This window comes from Pseudochaenichthys georgianus, chromosome 3, assembly GCF_902827115.2.
Source record: "Pseudochaenichthys georgianus chromosome 3, fPseGeo1.2, whole genome shotgun sequence".
In the NCBI taxonomy this organism is placed as follows: Eukaryota; Metazoa; Chordata; class Actinopteri; order Perciformes; family Channichthyidae; genus Pseudochaenichthys; species Pseudochaenichthys georgianus.
In genome coordinates this window covers 42,668,595-42,686,891 of record NC_047505.1, presented here as the reverse complement: position 1 = coordinate 42,686,891, position 18,297 = coordinate 42,668,595, and the positions used below count along the sequence as shown (strand labels likewise).

Sequence of the window (18,297 nt, the reverse complement as noted above, 5' to 3'; positions counted from 1 at the left end):
ATTTGAATAGTTACGTATTCACACTATTTAAATGTTTAAACATATAAAGTAGTGATGGCATCCTTTGAAGCTGAATTTCAGTGACACGCTCCCTTCACAGCTCTGCTCTCTGCTCTGTCTTGGACTCATACCAGGTCTCGGCTTTGCCAGTAGACAATAGACTATTCCCATGGTGCCTGTGGTTGGCTTGTATGGTCAGGAGTTGTGTGCGCACAAGCGTGTGTTTGTATGTGTAGGCATGAGGCAAAGCAAACAATGCCAAATAGAGATGGTAATGTGCTGTAATACTGTACCAGCCCCATGTGCCAGTGTAAGCAACCAGCATGCATGTGTGAAATTCCCCTGTCCCCCAGTGAGACACTGGAAAACCCTGCATATTCAGCCAAAACCACTACTGGGGGACTCTCTCTCTCACCCTTTTGTCTTTCTCCCTCCCGCTCTTCCCTGCTCTTGTTCCCAACATTGCAGCCGTCTTTCTAACAACACATTTATGCTTTAAAAAATAGATTTATGTGTTTCATTTATTGCAGTCCTGTTTTTTTTACAGCGGACATATTAAATCACAAAGGATCAGGAATGGATGAAACTTGTATGTTCTCTACAGATTCATTCAACAAACCTTAAGTGATAGGCTTCGTTCTACACTTTAACCTTATTTTATATAGCAAACTTCATTAAATTGAATAAATAAACCTAACAATTATATTCAATTAATATTTCAAAGTAATGGATTTTTGGTAAATTGTCTTTTTAATGTGTCTTCCTTTGGGACTTTTACAAATTGATCCCCGTGTATACACACACTCAAGTGTACCTCTTCGTACAGTTTGTATGTTCTTGTACTTAGAAACTGTTGTTGCTATGATAGCTTTTAGCACAAAGTAAAAAGTGAAACGGAGATAAAGAGGGAGTGAAAGGTTCACAGGATGACACTTTTTGAAACGGAGTGAAGGAGAAAAGGAAGAAGGAGTAGGACAGATGTAAAGATGGATGGATGTATCTAAGTGTTTTCAGTGAAATATGAACAGAAATAATTGCTGCGCTACTCCCTCGTCCTCAATGTTTAATACGCCATAATTCATCCTCTCTGCATCTCTGCGACGGTTCTCACCGCTGTCAGAGACAGACGCTCAGAGAGCTCACTCACTCACCGCAGAAACTGGAGAAACGTGCTTTTTTAGCTACTAAAATGTCAATGTTGGATTGAATCACTTTGCAGTGTTGTAACTTATTTGATCTGATACATGTCTGATGGAGTATTTTCTGTTAAAATAATTTTCCTCAGAGAGTCAATTATTAAGAAAAGTTGTTGTAAATGTACTTTTATAATAATAATAATCATAATACCACCAGTATTATCTGACATTCTGAAACAATATGTATTTATAATAGTATTTATTTTAACTGAGTACCTGTTTCCTTTTATTAAATATATAAAGAATAGAGTACTATATATATTTCATTTAAATCACCTTTTATTTGTGGGGTTTTTTTGCCCAGGAAGGTTTTTCAGGAGAATAATTCCCAAATGTAGCAGCTGCCAAAATGATGACTGAATCTAAAAATATAAAACAATGTTGTGTTTTCTATTTCCCTTTTATAAGTGATTTGCTTTAGGAAAAGCCAGAAATGAACTCTAACTAATAGCATTTGTAGCAGTTCCGAAAAGTGACACTTCATAGAAAGAATTAAGCACTGCTGTACAGAGACACCCCATGTGAATCGATATTAAGTATTGCTATCATTAGCTCACGATGAATTATTGCCTGCAATTATATAGATTATGGCATTAATCATGTGTTTAATTGGTCTTTTGTAGGCTCATTATTAATTCAGAACAGCAGGGAATAGAGTATGTTCTTTTATTTATTAATGCCTTTCCCCCGTAGTCCATGCTAGGATTGGTCTGTGCTAAAGGTACAGGCATGTAGGCGTAAGAAAGGAGGAGATACACAAGAACTGTTTATCAATCAACCTTTAATCGCTTTATCATAAGAAGTGTCAACCCTACAGTATGTGGAATGAGTCTTTCATGTAACCAGTTAACAACATTTGCTGTAAGTTTATGATTTCTGCTTCAAAAATCTGAGCTAAAACATAAAAAGTTTAAAAGACTGAAGTTTGAACTATATAGTCCAGTTATCAATACATACAAATGCTCCAGATGTCATCCTTATAACTTCATGCACAATGAGTACAACATTTTTATTTAAGTGAATCTCTATCGGTTGAAAAGTTGGAATGTGAGGGATACGATCATAAACTTCTAACTTTTTTAAAGATTTTTGTAGATTCTACAGAAGTCAACATTAATAATACAACAGTAAGCAAGCAAAGTAAGAGCTATCATTGACCGAATATGTCTCAAAACTTGTACACGCAAGATATGTAGAGATGTTTTCCAAGTGGACACATTTACTAATTTATTCGTCCCAAATTCCTGGCCATGTCTTCCAAGGTGAAATGTGTGTATGTCTGTGAGCAAGTTCAGTCTTTATTTAGTTTAGTTAACGCATGTGCACATATGTGTGTGTAAATGCATATGTATGGAAAGTACTGCACAATAACTTGTATCTGATCATATTGTTTAGCTTGCTTAAAAGGGTGAAGACTTGGTTAGGTTTAGGGTAAGGGTACGGTTAAGGGTTAGGGTAAGGGTTAAGGGTTAGGGTTAGGCATGTGTTGGTTATGGTTAAGGTTTGGATAAGTCTCCAGGAAATGCATGTAAGTCAATGTAATGTCCCCTGAAGTGGTGTGTGTGTGTGTGTGTGTGTGTGTGTGTGTGTGTGTGTGTGTGTGTGTGTGTGTGTGTGTGTGTGTGTGTGTGTGTGTGTGTGTGTGTGTGTGTGTGTGTGTGTGTGTGTGTGTGTGTGTGTGTGTGTGTGTGTGTGTGTGTGTGTGTGTGTGTGTGTGTGTGTGTGTGTGTGTGTGTGTGTGTGTGTGTGTGTGTGTGTGTGTGTGAACCTGATCTCATTGTTCCATCCCAGACGCTCTCTGCATTAGGCAGCCACAGACAGGAAGTCAAACTCTTAATTATTTAGGAGAGGTGTTATCAAAGCTCTCCTCTCCCTCATCGGCCCCTACACACGTTGCCGCTCACTCTCTCTCTCTCTCTGTTTTTTCTCCGTTAGTTTTCTTGCGTGTTCTCGATGCATCATCTATAATTTCTGTTTCTTATGCAAACTTCACTATAACTTCCTTTTGTCCTCTGCTTCTCAACTCACTCACTTGTCTTACTCTTCATTGTACCAATCATTGGTTTCGTCTCTTTCCATTTCAGTGCCTTTCTTTTCTTTCTCTTCTTTCTCTTTCTCCGATGTCCTCACGTTTCCTTCTCCTCGTATTCTCCTTTCTGGCTTTTCCCTTTTTCTCCCATCTTCTTTCATTTTACCATCTTTCTCTCTCTCTTTATTTCCTTTACTATCTGATGTATCGGGTAACTGGCTTGGTATTACCTCCTGTGCCCATCATCCTATCATATTCTCTAATGCAAACAAGGAATGGCAACCTGTCAATAAAATGCCATTATAAATCGGTAATTTTTTTCCTGAAACGCATGAACACACACACACACACACACACACATATAAGGGAAATCCACAACAACAGTGTCACACTCCTTACTTTCTATTGTTGGTTTTCGTTCTCTTTGACTTTTAGCTTGAATCTAAGCTTTAACTCTTTACTCTGTCTTTCTGCCATAGTCTCTGTCTGTTTCTCCCTGTGCACAGACACACACACACACACACACACACACACACACACACACACACACACACACACACACTGATCTCAGTAGTGTCCAGCTATCATGAGGACAGTGACAGCCTTGTCTCACTCTGTGTTAGTGAGCCGCTGGCTGCTCTCATCAGAATGCCCTCAACCTGTTTTTCACTTCCCGGTGATCACTGTTAAAATTATTGAAGCTGCCTCTGTCTTTCCATAATCGAACACATAAGCACACATATGTATGCACTGGTATGCGCACATAGAGGCACACACACACACACACACACACACACACACACACACACACACACACACACACACACGGTAGACACCCAGTAGTTTCTTCAGCAGACCAATACTGCCCTCTTCAGGCTTCAGTTTTAAAGGTTACTTGAAACACACAAGGAGACATCAAAGGTGGTTGTATATGTGTGTGTATATTTTTGTCTAACACACGGGTTGAATGAAAAGTGTGTTTGTTTTGGTTTAAAATTGAAATAATAAGAGACACAATGGTTGGAGAAGCAGGTAATGTTTGGCTTTTCAGAGTTTTTAGCCTTGTAGTTCCGTAATATTCTGACTGTTTTCCTTTCAAAAGGTAGGCCTGATACCGTTTATTCGTTTAGTCCGTGATTAATAAGTACTGGAAACAATTTAAGCATTACTGAATACAATCTGTATGCACCCAAAAATATTTAACACACGTTTCTTATTCTCATTACTGTTCATTGCCAGATGAGGTTGTCTATGTGGTCTGTGTTGATCATAAAATATGACACAGTTGTCTGTCCGTTTTCGGCCCATTTCTGACTCCTGTAGAGACACTCTGTCTGTCTCTATGTAGAAACATGAAGTGAAGGGTTACTGCTTTATTCAGCGTTGCAACAAATGACATCACTTTCGGTGTAGATATCATTTACTATGCTAGAGTGCACACATGCATACAGTATACACACGCTTAGTTGCACAGTTAAATAGTGTAACAGAGCCTTACGCTTCAAACCCTAGTACTTTTGTATTGCTGGCAGATTTCCTTTATTTAACCCAAACCCAGGGCAACATAGTGACAGCATTTCCACACACACAGACACACACACACACATTGATCAGAGGTTGGGTTAAGCGTGGCAGGCTGTGAGGCATGTCAAGCAGGCTGAGCAGTAGAAAGACACGAGGAAACCGCGGTGTGTGTGTTTGAGTGTGTGTGTGTGGCCTAGCATTACTATACTTGTGGGGACCTAAATCTGTTTACACAGTCACGTGTGGGGACCCGCCTCCCGTATGGGGACAAATTGGAGGTCCCTATGAGGGGAATCATTCATTTTAGGGTGAAGATTGGTTAGGGTTAGGCATGTGTTGGTTATGGTTAAGGTTAAGGGTTAGGGTTAGGCATGTGTTGGTTATGGTTAAGGTTAGGATAAGTCTCCATGAAATGCATGTAAGTCAATGTAGTGTGTGTGTGTGTGTGTGTGTGTGTGTGTGTGTGTGTGTGTGTGTGTGTGTGTGTGTGTGTGTGTGTGTGTGTGTGTGTGTGTGTGTGTGTGTGTGTGTGTGTGTGTGTGTGTGTGTGTGTGTGTGTGTGTGTGTGTGTGTGTGTGTGTGTGTGTGTGTGTGTGTGTGTGTGTGTGTGTGTGTGTGTGTGTGTGTGTGTGTGTGCACATGTTTTCTGTCGTATGTAGTCGACAGAGGAAGGGTACCAACATGCATAAAGCAGCTGAGACATAGTAGGGTGTCCCTTTCTGTCTCCCAGCCTCCAAATAGACTCAGTTGGAAACAGTTATAGTTAATTTAGATTAACTAAATTAGAATACAAGTATGTTAATTAACAGTAATATTATTATGGTATTTTTTCACCTAAAGTAAAGATTTGATAACTCATTTGTAATATAAGTAATATACGCATGTATTTCAAATCTGCAACCCAACGAGTCCTGTACTGTCTATTTCCCCTGTGATATTAAACATAAATCAAATAGAATACATTTACATTTCTTTGTTAAAATAAAATCTATAGTTTAAAACACATTTTCAGTCTATTAAATATGATTAGTTTTTAGTATAAATGTAATATGCTAAAGATGAAACATGTTAGTAGGTATGAAAAAAGGTTCTATATAATAGAAGTATTTATCTTGTCCTTAATGTTATAAAATATGTATTGCTTCTCTGAAAGTATTTAAAATGTAGGCAGAAATAAAGAATTCAACACTCTGCGTTATGTAATGCCAAAGCCTGTTTTCACATTCATCCTTTTGAAATATTGTCATTTTTTCGCTCCTTCATTTTCCCTTCAATTTGATTTGTAAGCTGTTGTATGCTGTCAGCTAAGTGAATGACCATAAAACATCCAGTCAACCCCCATGACAACATTAAGGATTTGCATTCATCCATTAATTCTCATCCACCCTCGGTCTATCAAGCACCGGGCAGAAAATATATCAAAAGAAGACAAAGCTTTTCAATCACCGGAAAGTGGTTCTAACTCCAGGATAACTTTGTTTAGGTACATGTGGATTTTCATTAGCAACTTCCAGTATTTCAATTGTTTAAAATGTCCTAAAACTGATTTCCTGTGGTTGCAGTTAAAGGACCACTCAGTCGTTTTGTGATTTCTTTTAGACTGCGTATAGCGGGCGCATATAAATAAATCATGTCTGGACGCTGTAGCCTAAACGTATACCGAGGTATCATAATTATCATAGATCAAAAGCTGATGACATTACAGCGTTGGACCGGTCCTATCCCATGTCAGTTCCGCGGCTGCCCATCTTTACGTTGTTTCATTATTGAGTTATGGCATGCATAATTTAACACCGACAGATATGGATCCATCCGTTGAGAGAGTGTGGAAAGAACAGAGGGAGGGAGAGTGAAATGGATAGAGAGAGAAGACGCTCAGGAAAAGAGCTTGTGATACGGGCCGGAAAGCTTTCCTCTCTCTTTTTTACTTTATTCCCCTTATTGTTCTGTATTTGGATATGTGTCTCTCTCCCCCTTTTTAACCCCCTATTTCAGCTTTTTGTGTACGGAATACAAAATAAACTGAATGTAGAAATAATATATGCAATTTTCCATCCTTTGTGTGCGTAGGATTAATCTTTTGTAATTTATTTTCATCACATATGTATATTGTTCTGTGTGCCACAGGTCTGCAGCCGTACACAGACTACAGTTTTGTGCTGGTGGGCTGCACAGCTGTGGGATGTGGAGCCAGCTCACCTTCCACAGGACGCACCCTGCAAGCCCCCCCTGCCGGTACACACACACACAGGCACAATTATGCAATTATGAAAATCCTGGACATCCTGAAAAATATTAAAAACCTTTCTTATAAATCTTTGGAAGTCATCTTGTGACATTTAATTCCAAATCATTTGGTTACTCGGATTCTTAACACTTTTGTCCGATGTCTGAACCACGCTAATGTAAGACTGTGAGAATCTGCATTGCATTTTCCACAACAATGTATTACATGCAGTAAGTAAAGTAAAAACATTTTCCAATAATCATTATTTTTTTCCTTTTATTGTCACAGGGAAAAACGTTATGTTAAATTGTTTAAAATATATAAATGACTTTAAATAACCAACAACTAACCATTTTGATAAATACAGAAATAAAGCAATCTATCGAGCATTCGGTAATTTCTACAAGATGTTCCTTAGTCCATGTTCTCCTCACTGACTCCCTCTTGCTTCTCTTCTCTCCTGCCACTGCTCTCCTTTTTTAAATCCTCCCCCTCTCATCTTTCTTTGGTCTCTCTATATCTCGCTCTCCTTCACCTTTAGCTTTGTCTCCTCTTCCTCTCTGGTGACTACAGTGGAAAAAACATTATTTTGTTCCCTAAATAAAATGTCGTCTCAGATTTTTGTTTATTAATTAACTTTCATTAGGACGATTTTTCTCTTTTCATTCCTTTTTATTTTCATGTCCACTTTCACTCCTCTTCCTCCCCTCTGCCTCTCCTTCTCTTGATATTTCCTTTCTGTTTTTTTCCACGTCTTTCTCACTCCTCTTCTTTTATGTCTTATTTCTCCTTCTCTTGAAACAAATTGCAAATTGTGCTTTCCTCCAAGTCTTTCACAATAAATATCAAATTATTTCCCATTTTTTAACCTTTTTTTACCCCCTATGTTTACCTTGCTCAGCCGTCATTTGTCTCTCTTTTAACTTGCATAATCTCTTTATGTACTGTTTTCTATAGACATACATTTCTATTATGTATTATCCTCTCTTCCATCAGTCTCAACACTTATTCTTCAATATAAATCAATTTACAATTCTAATCTGAAATAATGCATATTTATTTGTAAAAATGTTATTAAATGTTAAACCTTTTAGACCATCTGTGTTCCTTTTAGTTTCAAATAATGAAATAACACTACAATCACATCTTGTCTGCCATCTTTTGTTCCACCTTTGGTTTCTTTAAAACCTCATGAGTTCTTCTCCATCATTGTAATCTTTTTGTGCTTAATTCTCTACATTCTTATGTAAATAAATGTCACTATTCTCAGTTACCGTTTAACAAAGTAGTGACTCAACCAGAAACAAGCTGTTACCTGTCGTCACTTTAACATTAGTAAGTTATCTTTTAAGGAAAGTTTTGTTCCTGATTAGTTTGTTTGAAACAAAATAAAGTTAACTTGAAAACATTCCCTCTTCTTTCCGTCTTTGCTCCTCAGGTGTATGGACCAGCCCCAGACATCTGGTAATAAACACATCTGCAGTGGAGCTGTACTGGGATCAGCCCCCCCGACCTAATGGACACATTTCCCAGTACAGACTGAACAGAGACGGTCACACTATTTTTACCGGAGACCACCGTGACCAGAATTATACCGACACTGGACTCGTGCCAAACCGCAGGTAGAGAGCGGGCACTCGCATACTTTACACACACATTAATGCAAATGTGTTTGTGTGCACATATGTAGTAGTCAAACATGCATAAACACAATTCACTTGTAGCTTGATAATTAATCATGCCTCTAATTCCTACACTTTCCCATTTGAGTGTATGCGTGTTTATATGGGGGTCACCCTGTTTTAAAAGCCCTCCTATCTCCTATTCCATCCCATCCATGTCTCTCTGAGGACTGCACTCTGTATATGTCTGTTTGTGCCATTTAATGAGCAAATATTTGACATGCCAATGACAGACGCGCACACACACACACATATTAAAACACAAATCAGATTTAGCTTTTGCTTGCAGACAGCATTGGAGCGGAGATTTTATTTATCTGTTTATTTTCATTTAACCTTTATTAATCCGTGTCTTTTTTCTGAGATGGATTTTCTGTTTTAATTACGGGAGTGTAAAATGATACCCCGCCTACCCTCCTCTTTCTCTCTCTCATGTCTCCTTTTCCCTCTCCTTGGTCTTCTCTCTCCAGAGACAGTTTCTCCTTTCTCCAAATAGAATTCTTGGGATAACGCCCTGCAGTACTCCAATCTCCTCTGTGTGTGTGTGGAAGAGAAAGAAAGGAAGGAAGAAAGAAGATAGGACAGTGTGTGTGTGACGTTTCATATTCCCTAATTCCAGATAGTCTGCCAGAAGGCATTCCCGTCCCGACCCTTCGCTTCTCATCACTTGTCTCGCCTCCTATTCACTTCTCTCTCCTCTCACCCTCCCCTCCCATCCTTTCCCTCTTACCTCATTCCTCCTTCCCTTCTTTTCCCAATTTAGCTCTGCGCCAAGAATTACACAGGGAGCACCGGCCCCATTATCCAGGCAGTCTTGTGTGGGTTTCTGCCCGCGTGTGTGAGTGTGTACCCACGCATGCCTTTCTGTGTGCGCATGTGTCTGTGCATGAGACTGCTCAAAGTGGCCATTGATTATTTATGACAATGTTGATTAGCTGTCACTTTGCTTCGGCAGCCCAGGAAGTGTCTAAGATGACGAGAGAATTAACCTATTCCCTCTGGCTGGCCCCGCAGGACACACACACACACACACACACACACACACACACACACACAGCCACAACCACAGCCATACAGATGCAAATGCCCCATTCAACGATTACCTACCACACACGCACACCGTTTGACTTTTGATATCCCAAGGCGGTGTTTACATTTAAGTAAATATCTTCCAGTGATGAAGTGTTTGAATTCATTCTCCCTCTGAAACCCTATGCCATGATACACTCCTTCCTCTCCATCACACTCGCTCTCTTCCTCTCATGATTTCTCTCTCTTCCTGTCTCTCCTCTCCACAGTTGGTCCGTCTCAATTAGTTGTATGTATGTATGTTTTGCTCTGTGTGTCTCTTTGTGTCTATGAGAGCAACATATGAGTAGTTTTAATTTGAACCCTTTCCTGACTGCGTTCTAACCCACTGCACTGGTGCTAATGGCCTCCTGTTGGAAACGCTCTGCGCAGGAACAATAACCCAACAGCACCCCCTATTAATGCATGTGTGCTGGAGTTTATAGCAAATTAAAGGATTTTAATGTTAAATGGTGGCCCACTTACACAGCTAATGTAGGCTTTAGCACCAGCAGCCACACGCTCTTAAAAGGGAAATCTATCTTATGATGTCATGGGCGAGAGGTAGAGAGCGGGCCGAGAGGGGCAGCGAGACAGACGTAAGAGAGAGAGAGGTGTATGATGGAGAGGGAGAAAGAGAAAGAAATGGACCTCAAGTGCGGTCAGTGTATGAGCTTAAACACACAGACATGAGCACACTATGTACATTCATTTTGATCAATTTGTGGAGGGCAGTGCAAGAGGCTGTGAGTCTTTCCTTTGGTTGCTTTGATCTTTCAAATATTAATGAATTATAGGCATTATAAATTGAAGAGATTTTTGGGGCAATGTCATGAAATATTTTTGACAGAAACTATGCAACTGAGTTGACCTTAATACCCGCACAATTGCCATTTTTGCCATGCAAGAAAACTTATATGATGACACAAATTCTGTATCAAGTGACAGATTACATTCCTCGCTGTGCTCATGCTAAGCTGGGACTTCCGTTCTCAGTTTTTGCTCTTATATATTTTATTTCATTTTTATTTGTCCCGCTCATGGTACGCAAAGCTCAATGTACAATAATTGCCAACAAAACATGTCTCGACAACACACCATTGAGCGAAAAGGGAGAAGAAAAAAACCTTACATGACCTGCCCCTTTCAAAACAAAATAAATAAATAGAAATATCACTGATTTATAAATTAATAGATGCATATCACATACAGTTTTTCATCCATACCCTGTTTTCCAATTCTAAAAAGTCCCTTGGAGATAATCAACAACACTTCTGCAACTCAGACTCTCAATTACATTAAAACTTGTTTTTAAAAAAGCAACAGATTCCCTGTTGATGCGACCCCTGTGTTTACTTACAGGAATGACCTTCCTTGAAAGTATAATGGGCTTTTGAGCTTAGTTTCTTTCTCCGTTTTTGTCCAGCAAAATACATACAGCATTCTCAAGATCAAAAAACATAAAAAATAAACCAAACAATATAAAATACATTATCGTATGTACCTGGTAAGTTCTGCTATTTTTATGAATACTCCCTTTGACTGTGGGCCATGATCCTGACCAGGACCGGACATGTTTACTCTATGCTTTGGTACAGTTGTGTTAACTGTCTCTCTGCATGTTCTTTCTTTCTCTCTTCTTTCCTCTTTTCTCTGTGTCCCTCCTCTCTTTTCTGCTTTCCTCTCTTTACTCCACCATCTTTTCAGGTATGTGTATGAGCTGCAGGCCAGCACAGGGGGTGGGACCGGTGTGAGTGACAAATATGTTATACAAACACCAGTCTCTTGCCCCACTGGGATCCAACCTCCCCACAATGTGACAGTGTTGGGCCCCCACTCCATCTCTCTGGCCTGGACCCCTCCTGGTAAGTAGCTGTCTGGATGGATGGATGGATGGATGCATTTAGTTTGAACCCAATGGCATCACAAATTAGACACTGTATTTGTAACGATAACTAACTTGTTTATGTGTGTACTGAATCAAGGGTAACATATATGTAAACATTGTGTTGCTCCTTGTAATGCTATTGGTGTTTAGATGTACCATGCCCCGTGGTGGCATTGTGGGTAATTGTGTGGTTACTGTGAAGTGATCACAGAGACAGAGGGGCTCAATTCAATGTTCGTAAGAATTTAAAATATATTTTCAGCGGTGTCGAGTAACTCAGAGGTTCTTTGGCATGCACGTGTCAAATGGCAGCAACAGTTTTTCTATATAAAACAGCATTGAGTCAAATTATTAAAGTCAGCATTTTACTTACATTAACTTTGCAAAGTTATTTCCCAGAAAAAAATATACATTAATTATTTTTCCAATGATCTAAAAATAAAACTAACCAACAATATAACAATGGTTGTTATATTTATTGGATTTGGCTTTACAAATGCATACAAAATAAATCCACAATATTAAACTGAGCAGAGAGAAGTTTTTCTTCCGTGTGAATCCCTTGTTCCTCAGATTGGAGGAGACAAAGCGAGGGGCCAGACTGAAACAAAAGCATTGTGTTGTTTTTGTATTCACCTTCTGGCCTCTCAAGACCTGGGCACACACACACACACTCACACACACTCAGGGCTGAGTTTCATGCTTATGGGGCAGTGATTGTCTGCCCTAACCCATCTATCATTGACTATTACTCTCTCATTAGGCTGATTTCCTATTTCAGAAACTGCTTATAGGGCCAACTAGCAAAGACACTTCACTTTGTTGTGTTGTGTTGTGTGTGTTTTGTGTCCGTGTATTTGTGTCTGTGTTTATGCATGAGTCTTTATACGTGTGTATTTGTTGTGTTTGTGTGTGTGTGCACATCACTGTGGAGACATTTCCATAGGCAGGCCTATTCTATCGTCATTACGGGTTGATTTTAAAGGTGAGGAAATATCGTCTGGGTTCTCTCGCTTGGTTAACTCCCTGAGCCCAGAATCTGGAGTGTTTTCGACGTGTGTGTGTGTGTGTGTGTGTGTGTGTGTGTGTGTGTGTGTGTGTGTGTGTGTGTGTGTGTGTGTGTGTGTGTGTGTGTGTGTGTGTGTGTTGTGTGTGTGTGTGTGTGTGTGTGTGTGTGTGTGTGTGTGTGTGTGTGTGTGTGTGCGCGTGTGTGTGCGTGTGCTTGCCAGACTCTCTGACAGTGTGTATGTCTGTGTGTGTGTCCATACACATGTGTTTGTGTCTTCATATACATAGATTGACTGCCAAAGCACTGACGTATGGCTATTAAACAGAGATTTTCTCTTGGATCAAGTCCTTCATTGAAGTGTATGTGTCTTTGCAAGCGTGTCCATGCGCGCGTGTGTGTGTGTGGGTGTGTGTATAGTATGTAAGTGTGCATGTGTGCTTCAGTAATTGTTGGCATCATGTGTGTGTAAAAGAAGATGATAAAGCAGCTGATTGGTTGTAGATAATAGAAATTGAATATCACATTGACAATTAAACCTCTATGGCTGTGCAACAAACTGATCAAAGTAGAAGCATCATGACCCCTGTGCCCATGTGTGCTCACATATAAATATCCAAGTGTATGTGTGTGGACGGTGTGAAAGTGTGTTAATGCAGCTCATATAAAAAGCTCCATGTACTGAAGTCAGAGGTGTGTGTGTGTGTGTGTGTGTGTGTGTGTGTGTGTGTGTGTGTGTGTGTGTGTGTGTGTGTGTGTGTGTGTGTGTGTGTGTGTGTGTGTGTGTGTGTGTGTGTGTGTGTGTGTGTGTGTGTGTGTGTGTGTGTGTGTGTGTGTGTGTGTGTGTGTGTGTGTGTGTGTGTGTGTGTGTGTGTGTGCATATGTGAGTTGGGGGGTGAATAATTGAAGTCTTTCATTTGTCTGGTAATCAGTTCATTCTCGAGATATCCAGAGTTCATGAATGTTGAATAACCCATCACAATACAGTTGGCCTGAATTATGGAAAAACCTCCGGTGAGAATATTAACAGAGTCAAAGTGTGTGCGTGTATCTGTGTGGGTGTTTCTGTATGTATACATGTGTGTGTTTTTATCTGGTTGTGTGACGAAGATACTAGGATTGTGAGGGCATGATCAGTCGGTTTTAAAACTCCAATATAGGCAAATAAGTATGCTTCTATGTATTCCTATTTGAATAGAGACTATAGCTTAAAATCTGAAGTTCACTATTTTCTAAACTAGAAACCACATAATTATGTCAAGTATGCAACAGAGAGAAATACTTTTCGATAACGATACTTGGGTAACAAGTGGAGGCCTAAATTCTGTTACATGGCGGTATTTAGGTATCACAGTTAGCATGGGTTTGAATAATTTCCTGTATGTCTCTCCTTTTCCACAGCTCAGCTCCACAGCAGTCAGCCTGTAAACTACAACATCCTGTTAAATCCAGGAAGTGACAATGCCTTACTGCATCATGCTGGCCCAGACCTTCACCTCACTGTGACGGGTCTACAGCCATTCACCGCCTTCTACATCAGAGTGCAGGCCTGTCAGAGTGGTTAGTATTTGATAACACTGATTTTGGAATAAAACATGAAATAACATTAATATTATCATTAGTTGTGCTCTATAAAGAGAAAAAAAAAATGTTACACTTTTACTCTTGTGTGATGTTCTTAAAAGTTGAAACAGTGAAAACAGTCTATTAAAGGTGGGGTAGGTAAGTTTCAGAAACCGGCTCGAGTACACTAAAATTTGAAAGTACACAGCCGAAAAGAATCCGCCCCTTCCTTCAGACTTCCTTACAGAGCACCTCCTCCAACACACATGAACGCGCACATGACGTCAGCAGACAGGTGAAAGTGGCCGCCTGTTGCTGGCGAGTCATTGAAGTACTGCTGCAATGCACGCCCAATGAGGGCACGAGATACATTTGTGCGTGCACGAGATGGAAGGCTGACAGACAGGGCGGTTGTACTTTTTACAGTACTACGGCTTCCACAGATGACATTTTTTTTATGGATTTATTGTCAAAGCACTTCAGATATTCATTGCTATCGGGATGTTAAGAGCATTCCATGGAATATAACAAAAAGTGTATCTCGAGCCGGTTTTTGAAACTTACCTACCCCACCTTTAATATACTTATTTCATGAATTTAGAAGACAACGGTTGACTATTTTTGCCTAGAAATGTCTGCTTTGTGGCTAATTGTTCATGTTTTGCACCTTGTAGATGGGTGTGGAGTTGGAGGGGAAGTGTATATTCGTTCCTTAGAGACCGCCCCAGAAGGTCTGCTGCCCCCCACTGTGAAGGCAGCTGGAGCCAGTGTCCTGGAGATCCACTGGTCACCCCCACAACAACCCAACGGAGTCATCACATCCTACCATATATACAGGTAACCCATGACAAAAAAACACTGAACAACATATACATAAATATGCATGTGAAGTACACCGAGACCAATGACCAGTATCTGCCTCATTTTGTACTTACTCTTACAAATCAATGTGGAAATGTGATCACATAATTTACTCAGTTTATCACTAATGAACTAGAAGTAGCACACAAATGAAATTCACATACTGTACTATGCAAACATATAATTAGCTTTATAGACAAAAAAACGGATGATGTGATCTATGTTCAAGCAAGTGTCTGCCTACGATTCTTCTTACTTTGTGTGTGTGTGTGTGTGTGTGTGTGTGTGTGTGTGTGTGTGTGTGTGTGTGTGTGTGTGTGTGTGTGTGTGTGTGTGTGTGTGTGTGTGTGTGTGTGTGTGTGTGTGTGTGTGTGTGTGTGTGTGTGTGTGTGTGTGTGTGTGTGTGTGTGTGTGTGTGTGTGTGTGTGTGTGTGTGTGTGTGTGTGTGTGTGTGTGTGTTTGCATCTGCGTGTATGTATTAATGCATGCTGAAGGTCGTGGTCTGCTTGTTGACCAAAGAGTGTGTGATCTGTATGCAGGGTCAGACCAGACTAAGCCCTTTAAGTCCTCAGGAAACACACATTAGCATAGAAGTTCACACGCACACACTGACACACCTGGCATGATCAGACTCAGACAGACAGGGACTTGGATAAAATAGGAAAATCTCTCTCACACCTGAAACTCTACATAATCACAGACAAAGGGTCTTACCAAGACATCAGGATGCTTGCATCAGCCAGGGACTTAAACATGATGTTTAAGACGTGATGATCCATTTTTATTTCTAATTCCACACAAACTAAGTGAGCTTAATTTTAGTGCACTGAAGAATAATAAGATATACTAAAATAGCTATCAATAACATACTTGAAAATACACTTTGGCAAAAATCTCTAATGCCTATATCTCCCAAAAGTCAACAACTCTAGATTGATAAATGGGATTAAAATATGGGGTGTTCTGTCCCTTTAAGTGTAACTTTTCAAATACTAATTACAATTTAGGAATTTACAATGTAAGATAACTTTTAGTATATTTATTTATATAAACAAAACATTTTAAGTTTATTAAATTATATTGAACACATTTTGATGATGGCTAATCCAAGTCTTTATTCTGTTAAAGGCGTCCAGTAGGGACAGAGGAGGAGCTGCTGGTGTTCATCTGGTCCAGTGGGCCACTTGAATTTTTCGATGCCAGCCCCGCCCTGCGCCCCTTCAGCTTCCTCCAGTACAGGGTCCGCTCCTACAACTCCAAAGGCTCCGTGCTGAGCCAATGGGCTTTAGCTCAGACTCTACAGGCCGAACCACAAGATATGGCCCCTCCCACTGTCACGCCCACTGGTAAGTTCACCGAGTCACAATCTGCTGTTGTTAAAATGTTCCTGTATTGAATTACTGTAAAACTCCACACATTCTGTGCACTTTGACAGGCGCATACTCAGCCCATCTGAAATGGAGTGAACCGGGGCAGCCCAACGGTCTCATTTCCCATTATAGACTGGTTTACAAGAAGCACCAACAGGACCCAACGCTCAACTCAACTGCTGTTACTGCTCTCACTGTGGAGGTAAATGCACACTTACACAGAAAAGCACACACACAGTGAACGCTGGATGATGGGAGAATGGACGCATTTAACTGTGAGTATCCTCCTTGATTAATGTTGTCATTTGGCCTTAGCTGCACATTCCCGCAGGATGTGCTATATGATATCATTTCTCACACAAGCAAACACTTATGACCACAAACCAAAACATGCATGTAAACAAATGTATATCGCGGATATTTCCATATGGTATATACAGTATACTATACATTATACATATGAGGGATTCTGTATGTGTGTGTCTATTGTCATTTGTGATGCATGAGAAGAAATGTGGACTCTACCTGTGGTGCCGGTGCCATCTGTTTACCAGTGAGGGGCCTGAAGACACGTGTGCACACACACACCCACTCACTGCCCATTGCCTGCTGTTCTCTAGGGCCCTTCCTACAAGTTTGTGCCATTCTTTCGAACAGGAAATAACTCTGAGCTTGCCCCCTCAAACCAAACACACTGTAAGTGCACGCACATCCTACTGTTAACGGATGTTAACTTTTATAAATGTATGTTGAGTTCGCCCAAAGCTGCAATGGGGTATTCTGCAACAGTGGCAAGCATCCTCTCTGCACACCACCCCACACCTATCACTGAAAACAGACCAAAAGAGAAGGGAAGAAACAAAAACATCCAAAGAGATTAATAGAGATCCATAGATGAAGAGATCAAGGAAAAACAGCAAGGACGATAAAAAAAACATTGAAATTCTCACACTTGGAGAAAAGAAATAGGAAAGAAAAAAGAGCAAGAATAAGTGAGAACAAGAAAAAAGAGCATGGAGGGGGGAGAAAAGATAAGTGAAGGAAACAAGAGGGGGGTGAGACAGAGTGATAGATAGGGAAAAGAGGGAGACGAGAGAAAGGGAGAGAAGAGGTAGATCTATATTCTGTCCATACCAGTGGCCTCTTCTCCCTCAGTGACCTTTGGCTTGTCACTCATAATTAATACAAGATGTAAATGGAGACCTTTCACCTTCTCATTGATATGGAGTGTGTGTGTGTGTGTGTGTGTGTGTGTGTGTGTGTGTGTGTGTGTGTGTGTGTGTGTGTGTGTGTGTGTGTGTGTGTGTGTGTGTGTGTGTGTGTGTGTGTGTGTGTGTGTGTGTGTGTGTGTGTGTGTGTGTGTGTGTGTGTGTGTGTGTGTGTGTGTGTGTGTGTGTGTGTGCGTGTGTGTCTCATTGACATGGCAAACACTTATTTTGGTGGCGGTCATTTGTCACCACATGCGCTCCGTTGTTTAGGAATACACAATGAAAGTGAAAATGAGAAAAAAAGTTCTGACCAAACTTTCAAAGAGCAGCTCGCATAGGATTCTGTGTATGGACTTTGTGCTGAAAATAATTACATAATACTATACTTTACATAAGAGATGTGTGACACCTAAAGCTCTTATTAATTTGAGATTCAAGAGATGGGAAACAAGTCATTCAAATATATAATCTGATATTATATCTAGCTGGAAAGGGACATTGTGAGTACAATGTTTATAATAATAACAATTTATAATAACAAATACAATCGTAGATTCCTACTTTTCATAGATAAGGATAGTTTATCACAGGACCATGTTTCTTTTTTCACCGTAAAGAGGGATTATGATAAGTTACATTAGGACCTCAACTTCCGATCTATATGATTCTTTATCA

The 18,297-nt window shown here is 40.1% G+C and overlaps 1 protein-coding gene across 1 annotated transcript in view; it reads left to right on the top strand.

The window, feature by feature from the left end:
- Window positions 1-18,297, top strand: part of ush2a (Usher syndrome 2A (autosomal recessive, mild)) — a 257,394-nt gene that overhangs the window by 197,500 nt on the left and 41,597 nt on the right. The window contains exons 67-73 of the mRNA XM_034103486.1: window positions 6,877-6,984; window positions 8,415-8,598; window positions 11,434-11,591; window positions 14,022-14,180; window positions 14,858-15,020; window positions 16,173-16,390; window positions 16,480-16,616. Coding sequence (XP_033959377.1) covers window positions 6,877-6,984; window positions 8,415-8,598; window positions 11,434-11,591; window positions 14,022-14,180; window positions 14,858-15,020; window positions 16,173-16,390; window positions 16,480-16,616 — 1,127 coding nt within the window. The remainder of the gene's footprint in view (window positions 1-6,876; window positions 6,985-8,414; window positions 8,599-11,433; window positions 11,592-14,021; window positions 14,181-14,857; window positions 15,021-16,172; window positions 16,391-16,479; window positions 16,617-18,297) is intronic.